Source organism: Pleurodeles waltl, chromosome 11, assembly GCF_031143425.1.
Source record: "Pleurodeles waltl isolate 20211129_DDA chromosome 11, aPleWal1.hap1.20221129, whole genome shotgun sequence".
Lineage (NCBI taxonomy): Eukaryota > Metazoa > Chordata > Amphibia > Caudata > Salamandridae > Pleurodeles > Pleurodeles waltl.
The window spans coordinates 323495555-323512387 of record NC_090450.1 but is presented as its reverse complement, the minus strand read 5'-3'; the positions used below and the strand labels follow the sequence as shown (position 1 = coordinate 323512387).

Sequence of the window (16833 nt, the reverse complement as noted above, 5' to 3'; positions counted from 1 at the left end):
CACTGTGCCTCTCAGGACACAGGACAGATCTCATTTAATGTTACATTATTCTCTGTTTGTTCTTTTTCTTGTCTACATGTGAATTGTTTTGAAATTGCAACTCTTGTTAACCCCTCCTGAAATATTTAATTTGTGAATACTCTAGTTTAGTTTCATGGTGTCACTCAAGAGCATGGTCTGAAGGTTAATTATACAGCTCTTCTTAAGATATTGCGATGTCAACCATTAAGAGCCTTTTTAGACTCTGCTTGGTAATTATAGTTACGTACTGACATGGCATTCTTGTTTTCTTTTGTGGGTGCTGACATTAGCTATTTGGATTAAAAAGTGTGGAGTGGAAATGTTTCTTTGCTATGGCTAGATAAACTACGTAGAAACTGTGATGCCTCTATCTGTCAAGGAGTTCAGGAGCTTTCTCAGAAATCTCTTCTTAGATGTAATTTCAATCACACCTTTCATTTTGTCATTATTTAAGGCACATACTATGCTGTGGCCATAGTAAAGAAAAGCAACAAGGACATCTCTTGGAATAGCCTACGTGGAAAGAAGGCCTGCCACACAGGCTTTGGTAGAACGGCGGGGTGGAATGTCCCAATTGGTCTGATACAGAACCGGACTCAGAACTGCAAAGTTGGTGAGTGTTCGACCCTATCCTTGCATTGTGCCTCTCATTTTGTTTTCACCAGCATCTAATGTGCAATTATTGTGAACATTATTTGACGTGCTTGTGGATACACCAGAGGAACTTTTGCTTAGATGTGGTGTTCCTTACAGTAACATCTAAGTACAGGTCTAGAACAGAAAACCTAGCCTCCTTCCAAAAGCAAGCGCAGGGGATCTGTAATTGACTGGTGATGTAGAGCAGGCCACGATACAGTAAGAAAAGAAGAAAATAAATATGTGGAGATGCAATAATGGCATTGGTGACAAAAATGTAAAAAAACAGATCTAACTGCCTAATTTATTTCATGATAATCACCCGCTAAAACACCAACGGAGCAGAGGAAACCCCTCCTAACACACTTGTGGCAGATGGTCCACCATTTTTTCTTTTTGCTCCCTCATTAGTAGTTGTTTGTTTTCTGAAGGCCTGTTTAGCTGTTGGTTCTGTAGCCTCGTCTCAGGCTCTAAATGAAATGGGAAGATGCAAAGTGTAAGGTACCATTGTGAGTCAGGGCCTGCGTTTTTGGGGAAATCGGTAGTGGTAATGGAAAATCCACAATGTGATGAGCTAATGAAGTACTGGCGGTCAGGAGAAACAAATATTGGCAAATGCAATAGTCTGGTTTGCATTTTCAATTATGACTAAGCAACACCTATTGGCTTTTCCAGGGCTTATTCTATTACTGATACCATATTGGTGGTGGATGTAATGTGATGGTGGTGGAATGAATCCATACCAAAATCCTGAGCCTTGTATACCACTTAACTCAAAGCCTTTCGCGGAACCTCCAGCACTTGCAACGCTCAAAACTTGGCCTCTGCATGCCTAAAAACTTCGCCAGCACCTGCACCTTTCCTCTGCAACTTCGACCAGCATGCCCGTGGGCAAACCCGTGTATTAGGGTAAGCTCTCAAAGTAGCACATGTGACCCTATCTGACTGATCAGTCTTTGACCTAGGAAGGCAATCCTGCACTGCCCTTGCAGCCAATCTCACATCCTTCTAACTGATCCCAATCCTGTCCCTTGAACCAACTATCTCCATGACCTGAAATGCCCCAAAGAACACCCACACCATTATCTCAGCAAACCCCAGGATCTCTGAGTCTACTGGGTGCCTCTGGGATAAAATCAATTAACTTACAGGCCTCCTGGCCATGACAAGTGTTGAATCAAATGGAATTCACCTGTCTCCTTCTTTGGGACCACCCAATTGGAGATATCCTAAAATTGTCCAATGGACAGTCCTCAAATGGCCTCTCAATTCGCCCTCCTCTTCCCTCCTTCAAAGGTTTTCTCCTTACCAACTCTTCATGTCCCCGACTGGCTGTCTGCCCAACGCCGCACCCTGGGCCCTTCATAACATAACCAGAAACCATGATCAAATCTATGTAACAACCTCTCTATCTGCCTGTCAGTCCCCAACTGCAACAGCCTGTGCTGCAACCTTTCAATCTTAACTGGCGTGTGTGCCCTTTCTCATTGGGTTCTGACACCCTTTGGCCCGGCATCTATAACTGCTACCATACCACTGTCCTCCTGCATTACCCTATTGACCAAACATGCTCCCTTGAGACCCACACTGGGTAAGCAGATGCTTTCCACCACACTGGAACATTTATATTGATATATGCAATATTCCCACAAGCACTGACCCCTGTTATATGACGAGTATGCTCCTTGACTTTCTGCCTCGGAGTTGTCTGCTCTCGTGTCATCGTTGGGAGGAACAGCTCGCTGTCTAGCTGCCCCCAAATACCATCTGCATCTTCCATTATCCTTGCCCGAAACTTCTCATCATATCTCACCCAAGCCCAACCCCTAAACGTAATCTGAGCCTTCCGAACAATATCAATGTACTTGAACAATGCCACACACCATTCTGGAAGTTTTTTCAATACACGCTGGAACAAATGAGAAAGGCTGCTGTCCAATTTTCTATAATGACTGGCACTTTAGGTCAGCAAGACAACTTATTCTCCTCCTCCTTTGGTCCTTCTTTAGCCCATATCTCCCTATGCAACAACTTAAAAATCTCAATGTACTCCCCTTTCAAAATGCACTCTTTTGTCGCCAGCATTAAATGAGCTTCCAGTGGCTTAACATACCCCATAATGGGAGCATCTCACTCTTGACTTCCTGGCTCTCCTTTTTGTCCCCACTATCTTTGTCCCTGTCCTTGTCCCGTTTCCTGTACCTTCTCGCTCACCACTTCTTTCTCCTTTTAACTCCCCACGGGTGCCGCCTCAATACCCATGTCTAATGTGCGTGCTTTGGTGGCTCAAGTACAAGTACACAGCATATCCGTGCAAGGGGGGTATGCATACACTTATGTTCCATGTTAATATGTTCACATCATTCATGACTCTGGGTGCTGTTTAGGAAAGGGACACTCCACAGTGCTGGGTAGGGGCATGTGCGGACAGTAATGGTGATCAACACTATAAAACCATTATAACAATTAAACAACAAACAAACATGTATCCGCCCAAATCTTGTAAGTGTATATCAGTGGTAAACAACTAACAGGTGCGAGGTGTGTGTTGCATGCAAGAGGTGGAGATCAAAAACACCTCTAAGTCAGTTCAATCATATTGCAAACAGGCACTCCCCGCACATACAGGAAAACAAGCAGTGGCTCAGAACATTTGATGTATCTCAGCAAGTCTCAGATAGTCTTTACTTCACAGCAATTGCAGCAAAGAAGAAAATATATGGTACAGTGTATTTCAGAGTTCAGCCAAGATCTTCAGCCATTTTGCTATTGGAGGACTTGGACAACAGTATATCTAGATCTGATAAAGGTGGTGGTTCAAGGATCGTGGCAGCGGCTTGGAGGTATATCCAACACTTGTGAATCATCTGCTTTAGGTCCAGGGTGCTGCCCAAATGTAGAAAGTGATCTTGGAAGTGCCGCCAGCATTGGTGGCTTCCATTCGCCGAGGTAGTAATGGGCTCATCAGAGACCGGATTTGGGCGTTCTGCATTTGCAGGCAGGCTGATGATGCAGACATTGTTCCTGTGAGAACGTCCCTCTGCATCCTTAGCTCTTTCTTCCAGTATGAGCACCTGCTCCTGCAGGATGGGCAGGCCCCTCTCAGTATCCCACGTCTGGTGCTATATTGTTCAATCAATCAATCAATCAATCATTGGATTTGTAGAGTATGGCGCTCACCCTGGAGGGGTATCCAGGTGCTCAGGGTTGTTGCTGTGCGTCAGAGCTACTCCTCAAAGAGCCATGTCTTGAGTTTTTTCCTGAAGTTGCGGAGGGTGTGTGAAGTGTGAAGATGAGGGAAGGTCATTCCAGATCTTCGTGACGAAGGAGGAGAAGGAGCGCTCTCCGCTGCAGCTGTGTTGGACTCTCGTAGCATGTGCCAGGGCGAGAGTTGTTGAACGGAGTTCCCTGGGTGGCTGGTGGAAGGAGAGTCTGTGGGTTGATTAGCTTGGGTCCGATGTTGAGGAGGGCTTTATATGCAATGGTGAGAGCCTTGAATTTGCACCTCTTGTGCACAGACAGCCAGTGTGTGCCTCTTAGGTGGGTGGGGAGTGATGTGGGTCCTTCTAGGGAGGCCTAGCATGATTCTCTCTTCTGTGTTCTGGATGGTGTGGAGGAGCTCAGTGCCCATCTAGAGGCCATGTCCATGGTCTTTTGCTTTTGATGATGGCTTGGATGACTGTCTTTCTGGTTTAAATGGTGATCCATTTGAAAATCTTCCATAGCATGCAGAAGTTGTGGAAGCTGGAGGAGGCCACCACATTTATCAGCTGTTTGAAGGTGAGTTTGCTGTTGATGATGATGCTGAGGTTGCGGGCGCGGTCAGTCAGGTCAAAAATTGTTCAAGCAAGGAGGGCCACCAGGAGTTGTCCCAAGGGGAGGAGTTGCTTCCAAAGATGATCACTTACGTCTTGTCAGTGTTCAGTTTCAAGCAGTTGGATTTCATCCATTCAGCGACATGTGTCATGGCATTGTTGAAGTTGTCTCTGGGGGTAGTGTGGTGTTCAGAAAGGGAGAGTATTAGTTGGGTGTTGTTGACGTAAGAGATGATGCTGAGTCCATGGGAATGAACAATCATGGAGAGGTTGAAAAGGGTGGGGCTTAGGAAGGATCCCTGGGGGATGCTGCATATGTTTATTTTAGGTTCTGAGGTCAAGGGTGGAAGGTGGACCTTATGAGTGCAGCCTGTGATGAAGGCATGGATCCATTTGAGGGTATTGCTTCCGATCCTGATGTGGGGCTGTCTGGCGGTGAGGGTGAAGTGGGAAATGGTGTTGAATGCAGCAGAGAGGTCTAGTACGATCAAGGCTGCTTTCTCTTCGTGTTCAAGGAGGGACATGATGTCTTAGGTTGCAGCGATAAGGGTGGTCTCAGTGCTGTGGTTGGAGTGGAAACCACATTGGGGGGAGTCAAAATAGAGTGTGTCTTTCCAGGTTTTCGGAGAGCTGATTGTTGATTGCTTTTTCCAGGACCTTGGCTGGGAAGGGGAGCAGAGAGAAGTGGCAGTAATTTTTGAGTTTGCTGGGGTCGGCAGAAGGCTTCTTCAGGAGTGCCTTGACCTTGACCTCTGCTTGTTTCCATGCTTCAGCGATGGTGGCAGTCCTGATGGAGGTGTTGAAGATGAGAGAGAGGATGCTGCTGATTTCCTCCTGGCCTAGGTTGAAGATGTAATGAGGGCATGGGTCGCTGGGTGATCCGGAGTGGGTTGAAGTTATGAAGGCAGCTGTTTCCTGCATGGATAGTGGCTTTCAGTCCATGATGAGGTGTGCTGGGGGAGACTTCAGACAGGGTCAGTAGGTGTTTGATGCTGGTGGGCTGAGACTAAAGGTTTCTGTAGATGGCTGTGATTTTGTCGTGGAAGTAGTTGGCTCGTGAGTCGCAGAGGGACTTGTTGGGCTGGATTGTGTTTTCGGTGGCTGCTGGTCAGGAGAACTCTATGACAATCTTGAAGGGTTCCTTCGGGCAGTTGGTGCTCTCCTCGATCCGGCTGAGTAGGGCAACCATTTTTGCTTCTCTGAGGTGGAGATGATATTTGTTCAGTGCATCTTTGAAGGTGGTGTGGTCTGTCTGGTCCTTACTACCACGTCACTGTCTTTCTAGACTTTTACATTCTCTCTTGTGAGTGCATAGTTTGCCAACATCTTGTTCAAGGTTGCCAGAAAAGGATGGGTTTGCTGGACTGGAGGGTGGTGGTCCTTTGGGTCTCTGTGAGTTTTCCCCATCTGCTGAGAGGGGGAGGAGGGAGTGTGGTGGACTGCTCCAGGGTGCTGGTTATGGTGAAGTGTACCAGGTGGTGGTCAGTCCATATGAGCTCTGTTGTGTGGGTGAACTTGATTTTTTAACTGGCTGTGAAGATGGGGTCCAAGGTGTGGCCCTCGGTGTGTGCGATGCTGGTGATAAGTTGTTTAAGTCTGATGGTGCTTAGATTGCGTGTTGAACAGCAGGCATTGGAGTTGTGTCTTGGGCATCGAGGGGGGCAGTGCTAGAGCAGTGTGGGTCCCGGTGTTGCAAGTGAAGTGGCAGTGGAGGCAGCTGAAGGGACCAACTGTGATTCAGTGGGAATAGATGCAGTAGTTGTTGTCCCAGTTCCTGGGGCCAGGCCCCAGAATTCATCGTCAGAGTATCAGTGGATATTATGAGAGCCAGGGTTCCTGGTGCTGGGCTCAGTCCAGGCATGGACGGGTTCAGACGGGCTTGCCTTTGGCATGCCTTTGGTGCGCTGGCTTTTCGTCCGTTGAGCGATCACGCATTGACTGCCATAAAGTAGGCCCTGGAATGGGAGGAGCGTGGTGGGGGAGGAGGTGGGTGTTGAAAAGTGAGAAAATGGTAGGGGAGGCCGCAGGGGCCTGAATGTGGCAGGGGCATTAAAGGAGCAAAGGAAACCTCAGCATTATCCTCAACAGCAAACTGACCATGAAGTATCAGATGAACTCAGTCACTTCCTCCTGCTATCACATGCTCCGCAGAATCTTCAAATGTATCCCAATCAGCATCACGAAGTCGGTGACTCAGGCTCTTGTCATCAGCCAACTCAACTAAGGCAACGCACTCTATGCAGGCCTCTCCTCCTAGATCCTTAAAAGACTCCGGACAATGCAGAACTTGGCAGCCAGTCTCGTCCTGGATCTCCCGAAAAGAACGCACATCACCCCCACCTCAGAAACATCCACTTCTCCCCATCCAAAACAGATGCCACTTCCAGCTCCTCACACACTCCTACAAAGCCTAACATGACCTAGGACCAGGATACATCAACCACTAACTGAGCTACCACCAGCCCACCAGAAACCTGCACGCCTCCTTGCTGTTTCTCCCACACACATCCCATACTCGTCACAGTCACAGCGGAGGATGCTCCTTCTCCTTCATCGCTGCCAAGGCCTGGAATGACCTGCCCCTCCCCCTCCACACAGCACCCTCCCTCGCAGACTTCAGGAAGAGACTCAAGACCTGGCTCTTTGACAGAGACTACGCCCCCAAGCACCCAGATATCTCCATGGGTGACAGTGCCGCGTTTTACAAATATTGATTGATTGAGCAGTTACTGGAGCCTGCTTACCCTTCTAGTCTGTAGGAGATGTGCAGCACAAGCAGACCCGCAGGATAGGCAAAGGATTCTGGAATGATCGGATCGGAACCTCACTAAAACGGGGCCACCATCCTTACTGTGCAAGCCATGCCTCCCCTCAACATGCTCCTCATGCATGTCCGCCTGGAGGGCTGCCTAACTTTGCAAGACTCGTTCCCCCGTGGCAGCAGTGCAGCGAGAAATATCGGCCCTGGAAGACCAGCCTCTTCACTCAGCCTTCCAGAGCCCTCCACTAGCCCTGCCAGCTTGGCCAACTTCTTCTGCTTAGCTTTTATGGGGGGAGGCAGGACAATACCACCTCTGCTACCCTCCCCTACCAACCTCCTCAGAGGCCTTGTAGCACGGGCTACACATGCTTGTTGCAGGACCCCCAGCTGCAGCTGACCAGCTCTGCCCACAAGTTCCAGCATGAACAGAGCCTCCACTACACACTTGTTCAAGGCTCCCGCTTTAACTGACCTGCCTGCACTGATGAAAAGGAATAGGAAAATGAAGCAACTGTCCCTCCCAGAATGAGTCCACAATAAAGTTAAAATGGCACCCAAGCCACATGTATTCCCACTTTCTCTGCTAAACTCCACCACACACCCACCGTCCAATTACCTCCTCTTGCCCTCAAACCCTACCCCCCACCCAAAGAACCCAAGGAGGTAGGACATTCTGGCCACCCACTCAAAACCCCCATTGAGCTATCTCCTTCATATCTTCACTAGGACCTCCCATACCGGGGACATTTCTTTTGGCTCTCGACTTTAGGCCTCTTAATCTTCTGTCAGAAATTCTATCCACAGCCTCTTTGTCAAGCTCCTTGCCCCCTCTAATTTACTGTATAAACCCCGACTAGCATTGCCCCCGGAAGACCCCAATGCAACTGCATGCCTGCACTCCTGCCCCCTACGGGGCAAGCAAGCTATCTAGTATCTCTATCTTTAGGGTGCTGCATGGGTTGAACTTGCAACTCTGGCCCAAATTCCTGTCACCTCCAGGGCTCAGTGGACTGAAATTCGGCAATGTCCTTTCTTCTTAAAGCTGTGAGTGCTAAATCTTCCCAGCACTTCACATACAGAGGTAATTATAAATTACCCCTGCACATGCGCAACAAATAAGCATCCAGGCAGCAGCCTTGCCACCAGGATAAACACAATGGGAAGAAACATTAAGGGAAAGAAAGCACTCTCGACGTTCCCCTCTTTAGTAGTAAACACTGTAACCAATTTAAGGCACGGTGCTCTAGGCCTAGGAGGATCTTCCCCTTCCTCCAATAATGTATCAACAAAGACACAACCAAATTCCTACAGAGACCAAGGCACTCGTGAATTACAAGTATAGAGTCAATAATTCATAAACATTATATTAGCAAATCAATAGTAATATTCAGGTAAGACGTGTAAGTGAACAGAATTTCAATGAAGTCCTTTGGATGAAGAGTTCATCTTTAATGGAACACAAAACAGCCAACACGTGTTTCGTCATGGGAGGGAATACTCCCCGTGACTTCCTCAGGGCTCAAATAGGTATAGCGCAAAAAAACTTAATATCAAAAGTTTTGTAACCAGATGAACCATCTGGTGTACAAAGAATACTCGATAGATAGCTCTGTGTGTGTAGGTCCATATGAGGCAAATGGTGTATAGTTAAACACCTATAGCACTCCTATAGTCCAGATAACCCAAGAACACATAACGGAGCCTGGTATCTGAAGCTCCGATCGCCGTGTGGCGCCTTGCCACCAGGTCATGACGCTCCAGTGATGTTGCTCAGCCTCGCCCAATGACCCTGTGCCAAGAGGGTGATCCCGTCCTATCAGAGTGGGACTCAGTATGTCGCATTGCACTTGGTGAAGGTAGCTAGAAGTAATAAAGCACAACAGACGTATATACATAAGAATTAAAATCAAGTGCGGAGTTTCACAGTGAAACAGCACATGTTGACACCCGCAATGAAACAGTACGTCCTTAGATTCATAATTAAACATGTTGGAATTGCTACTGGAACAGGACTAACTCACATGTCCAGTGAGAGGACAAGTGACAAACACGGTAAAACAGCACATGCTAACATGGCCAGTAAAACAGTACATAATGATATTCCTAGTGATATAATTTGTAAAAGGCCACATTTTGACATCCTTATTGAAACAGCACATACTAAAATGTGCACTGAAATAGCAAATGCCGAAATTCCCAATGAACAGCTCATATTGATAGTTCTAGGGCAAAGCACATGATGAACTACCCAGTGAAACAGTGGATGCTTGCATTTCTAGTTAAGTAGCATGTGCAGCAGAATGGGCTGTTATGCCTAGTGAAAGAACCAGAGCTCTCCGATCCAGAGTTCTCCGATTTTTCAGGTCACTGCATGATTAACTCCTCCAGTCATCCTGTCCAGGTTGTATTCTTGCATGTATGATCTTGCTTGTCCTATTATTAACTCAAGAATACCATTACTAAACAACATACTGGACTCCCTGAGTTACTCACACATGGACCTGGAAAACAGAAAGCACTGCAGCATGCCTGAGATTCGGAGTGAAAACACAGAGTGAAATACCGGGTGAGAGCACAGCCTGGGATGTTAAGTGGAAATGGACCGGGTAAGATACCCAATGAAAAACACATAGGGATGTGAGATTCTCAGTAAAACAGAAGAGGCACAGAAAGGGACACGCTGGAATAGATACTTAAATGGCAGGGGATAAGAGACTCTGGTAAACAGCACATGCTGAGACACTACTCAAACAGGATGGCGTTGGATATTTCATGAAACTGCACGGGGTGAGTTTTCTTGTTTGACAGGATGAGCTAACATTTCATGGGTGTTCTGTTGCCATTTCTGTATGCTTGATGTGAATGGCCTTAATGTGGGGTAGAATGTTGCAGACAGATAAACGTTCATAAATATTGGCCCTGATGTAAAGATTTCAGCTAACAGCCCAAGGTAGACAGGTTAGGGAGACTTGTAAATATTTAAGTTATACAATGGAGCTTATGAGCCTCTAATGTCACTTTCAGAACCTGCCAGTTCACGTACATCAATGTTTTCGAGCAATTACAGACGGCCAACTCTAGTATAATTGCCTGGCTGGCAACTTGGGGCATATTTAGAATATGTCACACCAAGGCACACAATACTACAATAGCGTCAACATTTTTGGCGCTATTGTGGCACTTTGCTGCACTAGCGTCGAAAATGTTGACACTAGTCCAGCAAAGCCCTGAGCAGGTGTTAAAATGACACCGAAAATGGCGCAGTGAAATCTAGTAAATTGCATTGCACCATTTCTTTGGGCCTCCCTGCTTGGGAACGCCCCCTTTGCACAAATTGTGCCTGACGCAAGCATAATGTGGCACAAGGGTTTACAAAGTGGTGCAATGCAAGCATTGCGCCACTTTGTAAATATGTCACTGGGAAATTGCCTCCTCAACGCCACATTAGCGTAAAAAATAAATGATGCTACGGTGGCACAAGGAGGTGCAAGGGGCTTGTAAATATGCCCCTTGGTGTCATCAGCATTCAGATTTTTAGCCCAGACTGCTGTTGCAGAATTGCTGCCAGGGGTCGGAGGTAAAGGTGACCCGTGCAGGACTACTATGCCCATGATTGGGGGCAGGCGCCTCCAGACCAAGGAGTTCTTTAAATTATGATCCTGTGCTCTGCCATGTTAAGAATGGGACAATTTAAGGCAATGCTATAAATGCCAATACAAACTGTTTCCATTTAAAGCAGAATGCCGTACTCAAAGGTATCAAAAGAAACAGAAATTCTGACGAGGACTAGAACGAACGGAAATATTTTCCCTTTGGAATTATGAAGCAGACCAAGCTGAGACACCCATCGAAACAGGGCCTACCCTGAATTGGTTGAGGCCTTTACTTCCTGCCAAAAGGAACCAGAAGATGAAACAAGGTAGCTTGTTCTCATCAAGGTCACGGATAAAGTGTTGCAGGGAACCCAGAGGGTCTAAGTACTGCTTGGAATGTATGTATAAGGATGTTTGGAACCTAATCAATGCTGCATAGTGACTTGGGCACGCACTCATGCATGTAGCATCTGTTATAACCGTACTCCCAAAATCTTTACCACTTCATTATGAGTTAGATGGCTTCCTTCCCATTACCCTACTAGTGCTATCCACATGAGATCTCTGCTCACTCCACAGGGGTGCGGAGCGGTAATTAAATACCCCTGATTATGGGAATTCTTGGGAGTAACATGCATGAATCAGTGTACTGCTCTTGGTACCATACGCATTTGCTCAGTATTTCAACTGAAGACCTCATCTGCTTTCAGCAGTCAAAACCTTGGCGTGAAATAGACCCAAAGTTACCACAAATTATGTAAACCCGATTCAGAAGCTAATTTTGTCCGTCCAAATCGGAAACACAGTGAAAGTCGTATTAAGTTCCTTAATGAGATTGTACTCAATTCAACCAGCCTTGATAGCTTTCAGGTTTGTTGGCAGGTTTTAGTGGCCATTCCTTTTTTGGAAAATGCTAGACAATTAATCTTCTACAAATCACAACTAAGAGTTTGTAAGCACAACTGTTTTTTTTTCCAGAATGAACTTGTATATCTGAGGGCATGCATATCCGTATACCAGGAAGTTTAAATAAAATATTTTGTTATTTTCGTCCCTCGCACAACACAATACTGAACTCTCCTAGAAATAGTGTCCACACTTTTCAACATAATGATCATGTGCAAATGAATGCCATGAGTTATGTCGTCTTCGTGCAATGTACTCTTTACTTTAAACTGCTAGTAAACGTAGTCATAAATGCATCCTTATATACATTTGTCTCCTGCATTCCTAATTAGGAAAAATCATTGCAATTAATCCCAAGAAATATCAAGAAATTAAAAATAGTGCACTGAGGCTTTGTCTAGGTCAGACCTCAGGCAATCAATCAGGGCAATACCTGCAATAATCCACTTGCTGCTTATCAGACAGCAAGTCTGTTCTCAAGCACTGACTACATTACACACTCTTCTATTGCACTGGCCCTCCTCTGCTGTGTCCAACATCTTAAGGTAGTCTACTGCTATTCCCCATACTTGCATCTGTGAATAGTCCCAAACATAAACTCCTTTAAGAAGAACTGGAGCAGTATTATGTATGGGAAACACTACCCCGGTCTGTGGTGCAGTGCACCTCTAACAGTAAGCTGAGCAATGACCTGGTCAGTGCGCCCTATTACAGATAATGCACTGCCTCCACCACAGGAGGGAAATCACACCTGTCCTCAATGCAGCGCATATGTGAAAGACAGATTGGCTGTTTGAAGCAGTCTTTCCATCATTCATTTTGCAGGTGGCATCGCAGCCTTCCTTTCAAAGGAGGAGAATAGATCCACCTGCAGGCAGGTGCAGAAAATGACTGTACCCACTTGCAGGGAGATAGCTCAGGGGTGCTTCATGTGATCCCCCTTTCCCTTGTTACCTGCAGGGGTTGCACAGATTGTTCACCATCACTTTGTGGTGCGCAGTCACTGCGCCTCCTAACAGCTCCTTTGCATCTGCGCCTGCCAGTGGCGTAGCGTGGGGGGCGCAGGGGGGGCCGGCCGCACCGGGCGCAACATCTGGGGGGGGGGGGGTGCGCTCGCACTCGCGAGTGCTAAAATCCACGGGTTAGGGGGCGCAAATTACTTGCCTTGCCCTGGGTGCTGACAACCCACGCTACGCCACTGGCGCCTGCTTCGATAAGTCACGGGCACAGAAGCAAAGTGTTCCTTCATTTGCATGGTGCCACGCCCCAATGAAAATGAGGGAGCACTATCTGCATAGAGAGTTGGTCTACATATAGTGCCAGCGTTATCAATACTGCAGCATGGGGCACGAGTCTCTGCAGCCCCTTCTCTATTCCCATCTGCAGCCCCTTCTCTATTCCCAAAGTGCCCCAGGGATGAGGAAAGAAGGGCACTTTGTGTAGTGTGGCTACTGGTTTCACTTCTTTTTACTGACTCAGCTATGGAATTCCTTGTTCAGAAGCTCTGAAACCGTCTCTCTTCCCCTACCTAATTAGGCAACAAAAGTACAATCTTTCATTTGGTGTCACACTGAAATGTATACATTAGTTTAATATCAGAACCCTCCATTTATCCCCAGAATGTCTTGCATCAACAATGTATTGTTCTGATGCCTCAGAATGCCCAGCCCATGCTCTCACAATGATCATGAAGATAGGTAAGAGGGCTGGAAAGAGAAGGGCAAAGTGCAATGTGTGAAAGCGGAACTTCAGGGGAGTGTGCTTTGAGGGTAGTCAATGCACCCTAAGGCTTAAGATTTGGGTACCTTTAAACGCAGAGCCACAGGAAGTGGCGGTATCTTCAGGGAGGACTTGCCCAGTTTGTTACTCAATATATGGCCAGTTTGTTTCTCAATATATGACTAACACCTAATGCCGTCCTTTGCTCTGGACAGGTGAGTTCTTTGGTGACAGCTGCGCACCGGGAGCAGACCGTGGGTCCTCTCTCTGTGCCCTGTGCAAGGGAACTCCTGGGATTAAACAACAAGACACAAAGTGCCAGCCGAGTGACAAGGAGCCATACAACGGGTATTCTGGTGCCTTAAGGTAAGTACCGCAAACTAACAAAGGGCAGCCGTTAGGTATACTGGCTTTAGGACGACATTAAACAATGTCCTTTACTCCACTATTGTACACTCCCACCTCATGAACATCGATCACTGGGTATCAGGTCCCCAAAGTGAAAACACTTTTTCGAAAATGTCTGAATTGAGCTCCAGCCGGAATTCGCATGCAAAAGTCCTTGCTATGATGATAGATATCTTTTTACTCTACTGACTCTACTTTCAGCTGTATTTTATTTTCTGTTGTGCTAGATTTAGAATTTGTTCTCCCAGTTTTATGCACAGGGATTATAATAGCAAGAAATGAGATGTGTAATTATTGTTCCATTCCGTGTTTTCATTTTGTTTGATTTTGTACTTTTGTAAGTCATACTAATATCCTTTTTATGTTCTTTTTATTGATAACATTGGAGCAGTCTTACCGATACAAATTTATAAAAGACAATCATACAATCAAATATTCATTGGAAAAAAAGCCAAAAAAAGAACAATGGGAGAAGAGAAAATAGAAGAAAAGCAAGGGGCTAGTAGGCATCATTTTAATAATGTCATGCTATAAATTACATGTTGCCTTTGCATACTCAATAGCCTGAAACCAGATGGCGATCAAGGAAAAATCGGAGCACATACCTGACTTATAATTCTGGCCCTTTTCCCCTCCTAAGCAACACGATTGCCACTTTTGTCTCCTATGTCTGTCCGAATAATGACCGCTGATAAACTGTGGGAGTTGTCGACTTTTCCCAATCCCTTGCAATACATAATCGAGCTACTATAATAGCAATAGAGCCATCCATGGAGATATCCCTACCCACTTTCCGTTTATGCCCCAGTATAATATAACTTAGATGTAGTTGCAGATCACATTGTAAATGCTGAGAAAGCCAAAGAGCTATGTCCTTCCAATATTGCACAAGAAGCAGGCAGCTCGCAAGCATATGGAAAATACGTGCGGCATTTGGCCCGCATCGCTGACAGCTTCTCCTTTTAGTGTTTTGATTCCTAACCGATATGTCTATTTTTTCTGCGTATGATATAACATACAAAGAGTTGCGAATTGTACTTTCAGAACTTTCAGATTGACCGAAGTCACAGAGGAATAGATGACTTTAAAAGCATCCTTCAGGTCAGACTCCTGTACTAACGATCCAATTTTGGAGTTGTAATCACTCGCCAATCAACTTCGATCATCTTCCCTTTGTTCAATCATTATACCATACCCAAAGAGTTAGTTTATGATCGCTTGAGTGCATGTACGATAGCTCTGAATCACCATAGATTGCATTACAGGGGGCATTGCGATTAAAGTAATTTCGTACCTTCTTAAAATAATTAGGATCAGTTTGTCTGGCCAATGCGAACTTCCACTCTCTCCACTTGAGGATCTGATAAGTACAGGTATTGTAATATGGTTTACAATCTGTGCTCTGAGAAAGCACCAGAGACGGGATCCAAATGCAATGAGGCGCTGAAGATGACCATACTTCTGAGGGCTCTGTTTTTCTTCTAGGCCCTTCCTCTGACGGTCCTCTTTGGCGTGCTTCGGTCACTGTAGGGGGAAATCAACCGCTTAGTTTGGGAGGGACAGAGACCACATATGAGCCACGAGCAGACATACTACCTGATCCTGGATGGTGGTTGGGGGTCCCTAGCCTTTTACACTACTAACAGGGCGCTCAAAATCGCTCCCTGTTGGAGTCAAACTGTAAAGAGGTCGAAAAGCATTGGTATTTTATGGACACGGCGATAGCTGGAGAATATCCATGGAAAACCCCCTTATTGCAAAGGCAGCAGAAAGCCTGGATTCTGTCCCCTCCCTCCCACAGAACCACCCTTGAGGCATGGGACCGGGTAGCCGTTGGAAAGCCCTGACCTCATTCCCGTCATCACTGACACCTTTCTTAGGTAGCACAGAGTTTACCCCGGGTCAATATCCTACCACTTTTGAAGCCTGGCAGAGAGCTAGCTCCTGCTCAATTGGGCACATTTGCTGCTGCAGGACTCATTCCATTTGAACAGCTATGACTGATTATGGGTTGCCAGAGTCAGACTGACTGTGATACATGCAGGTTTGCGACTGGGTGACACATCCTGACATTGGGAGTGGGGGTGTAATGCCCACTCACACTCTTTGAAAATTGGCTATTGTCCAAGGACCACGACCAATGCCTCATTACTTAATTATATGTTCTACTGCTGCAACCCCATATAGAGGAGAAAACCCCAGGACAAAGAAGATGGAAGTTTGATCTGGGGCAGACTTTGACACATATGGGTTGCAGGGAGATTTACCATAGGGCATGGCATATCATGCATAACACCACAAACATAGAAAGCACAATTAAAATTGCATCTTACTGGTATCTAACACTTGTTAGGCTTCTGAGGCAACCCCAGTTGTAGTGCAATCTGCTGGAGGGAATGCAGGGCTCCTTGGACATTGCGTCACCTTCTCTGGGCCTCACACAATACTGGGATGCAGTATTGGCTGACAGTGACTCATACTTCGATACGCAGTTGCCACATTCCCCAGCATACATTATCCTAAGACTTCCCAACCCACTAAAATGTCTTCTTAAACCACGTATGGTTGACACATTGGCCTGGCACTGGGAGCAGCACTCCAAGCCATTCTGTTACACTGGGGTACAGAGAAGCTCTCTATGGAGATGGCATGGCTCCATAGGATATTCAATATATACTAGGTAGGAAACGAGGTGCTTTATTTGAGTCAATGGTTTCCAATGCTCGACACCAGCACTTAATAGTCAACACCAGCACTGAAGACAGTCTTTCACACGGTGGTGCTGTCTGTGTAGCTTAGAGATGATCACAGTAACAGTTGTTTATTAATTAAATATACATTACAAATGACTAATACCTGCTGCCCAATCAAGTCCTATAGCTTTGGGGGGCACGGAATAGTTTAAACTGTCAAACTTGTAGGAGTGTGATGGTCAGTAGTTGTGAAGGTATGGCATTGGCATCACTGGCAGGGG

At 46.2% G+C, this 16833-nt stretch overlaps 1 protein-coding gene across 1 annotated transcript in view; it reads left to right on the top strand.

Annotated features, from left to right (window-relative positions):
- The window catches only part of LOC138265670 (serotransferrin-A-like), a 478400-nt gene that overhangs the window by 270769 nt on the left and 190798 nt on the right, over positions 1–16833 (top strand). The window contains exons 12-13 of the mRNA XM_069213586.1: positions 476–634; positions 13667–13817. Coding sequence (XP_069069687.1) covers positions 476–634; positions 13667–13817 — 310 coding nt within the window. The remainder of the gene's footprint in view (positions 1–475; positions 635–13666; positions 13818–16833) is intronic.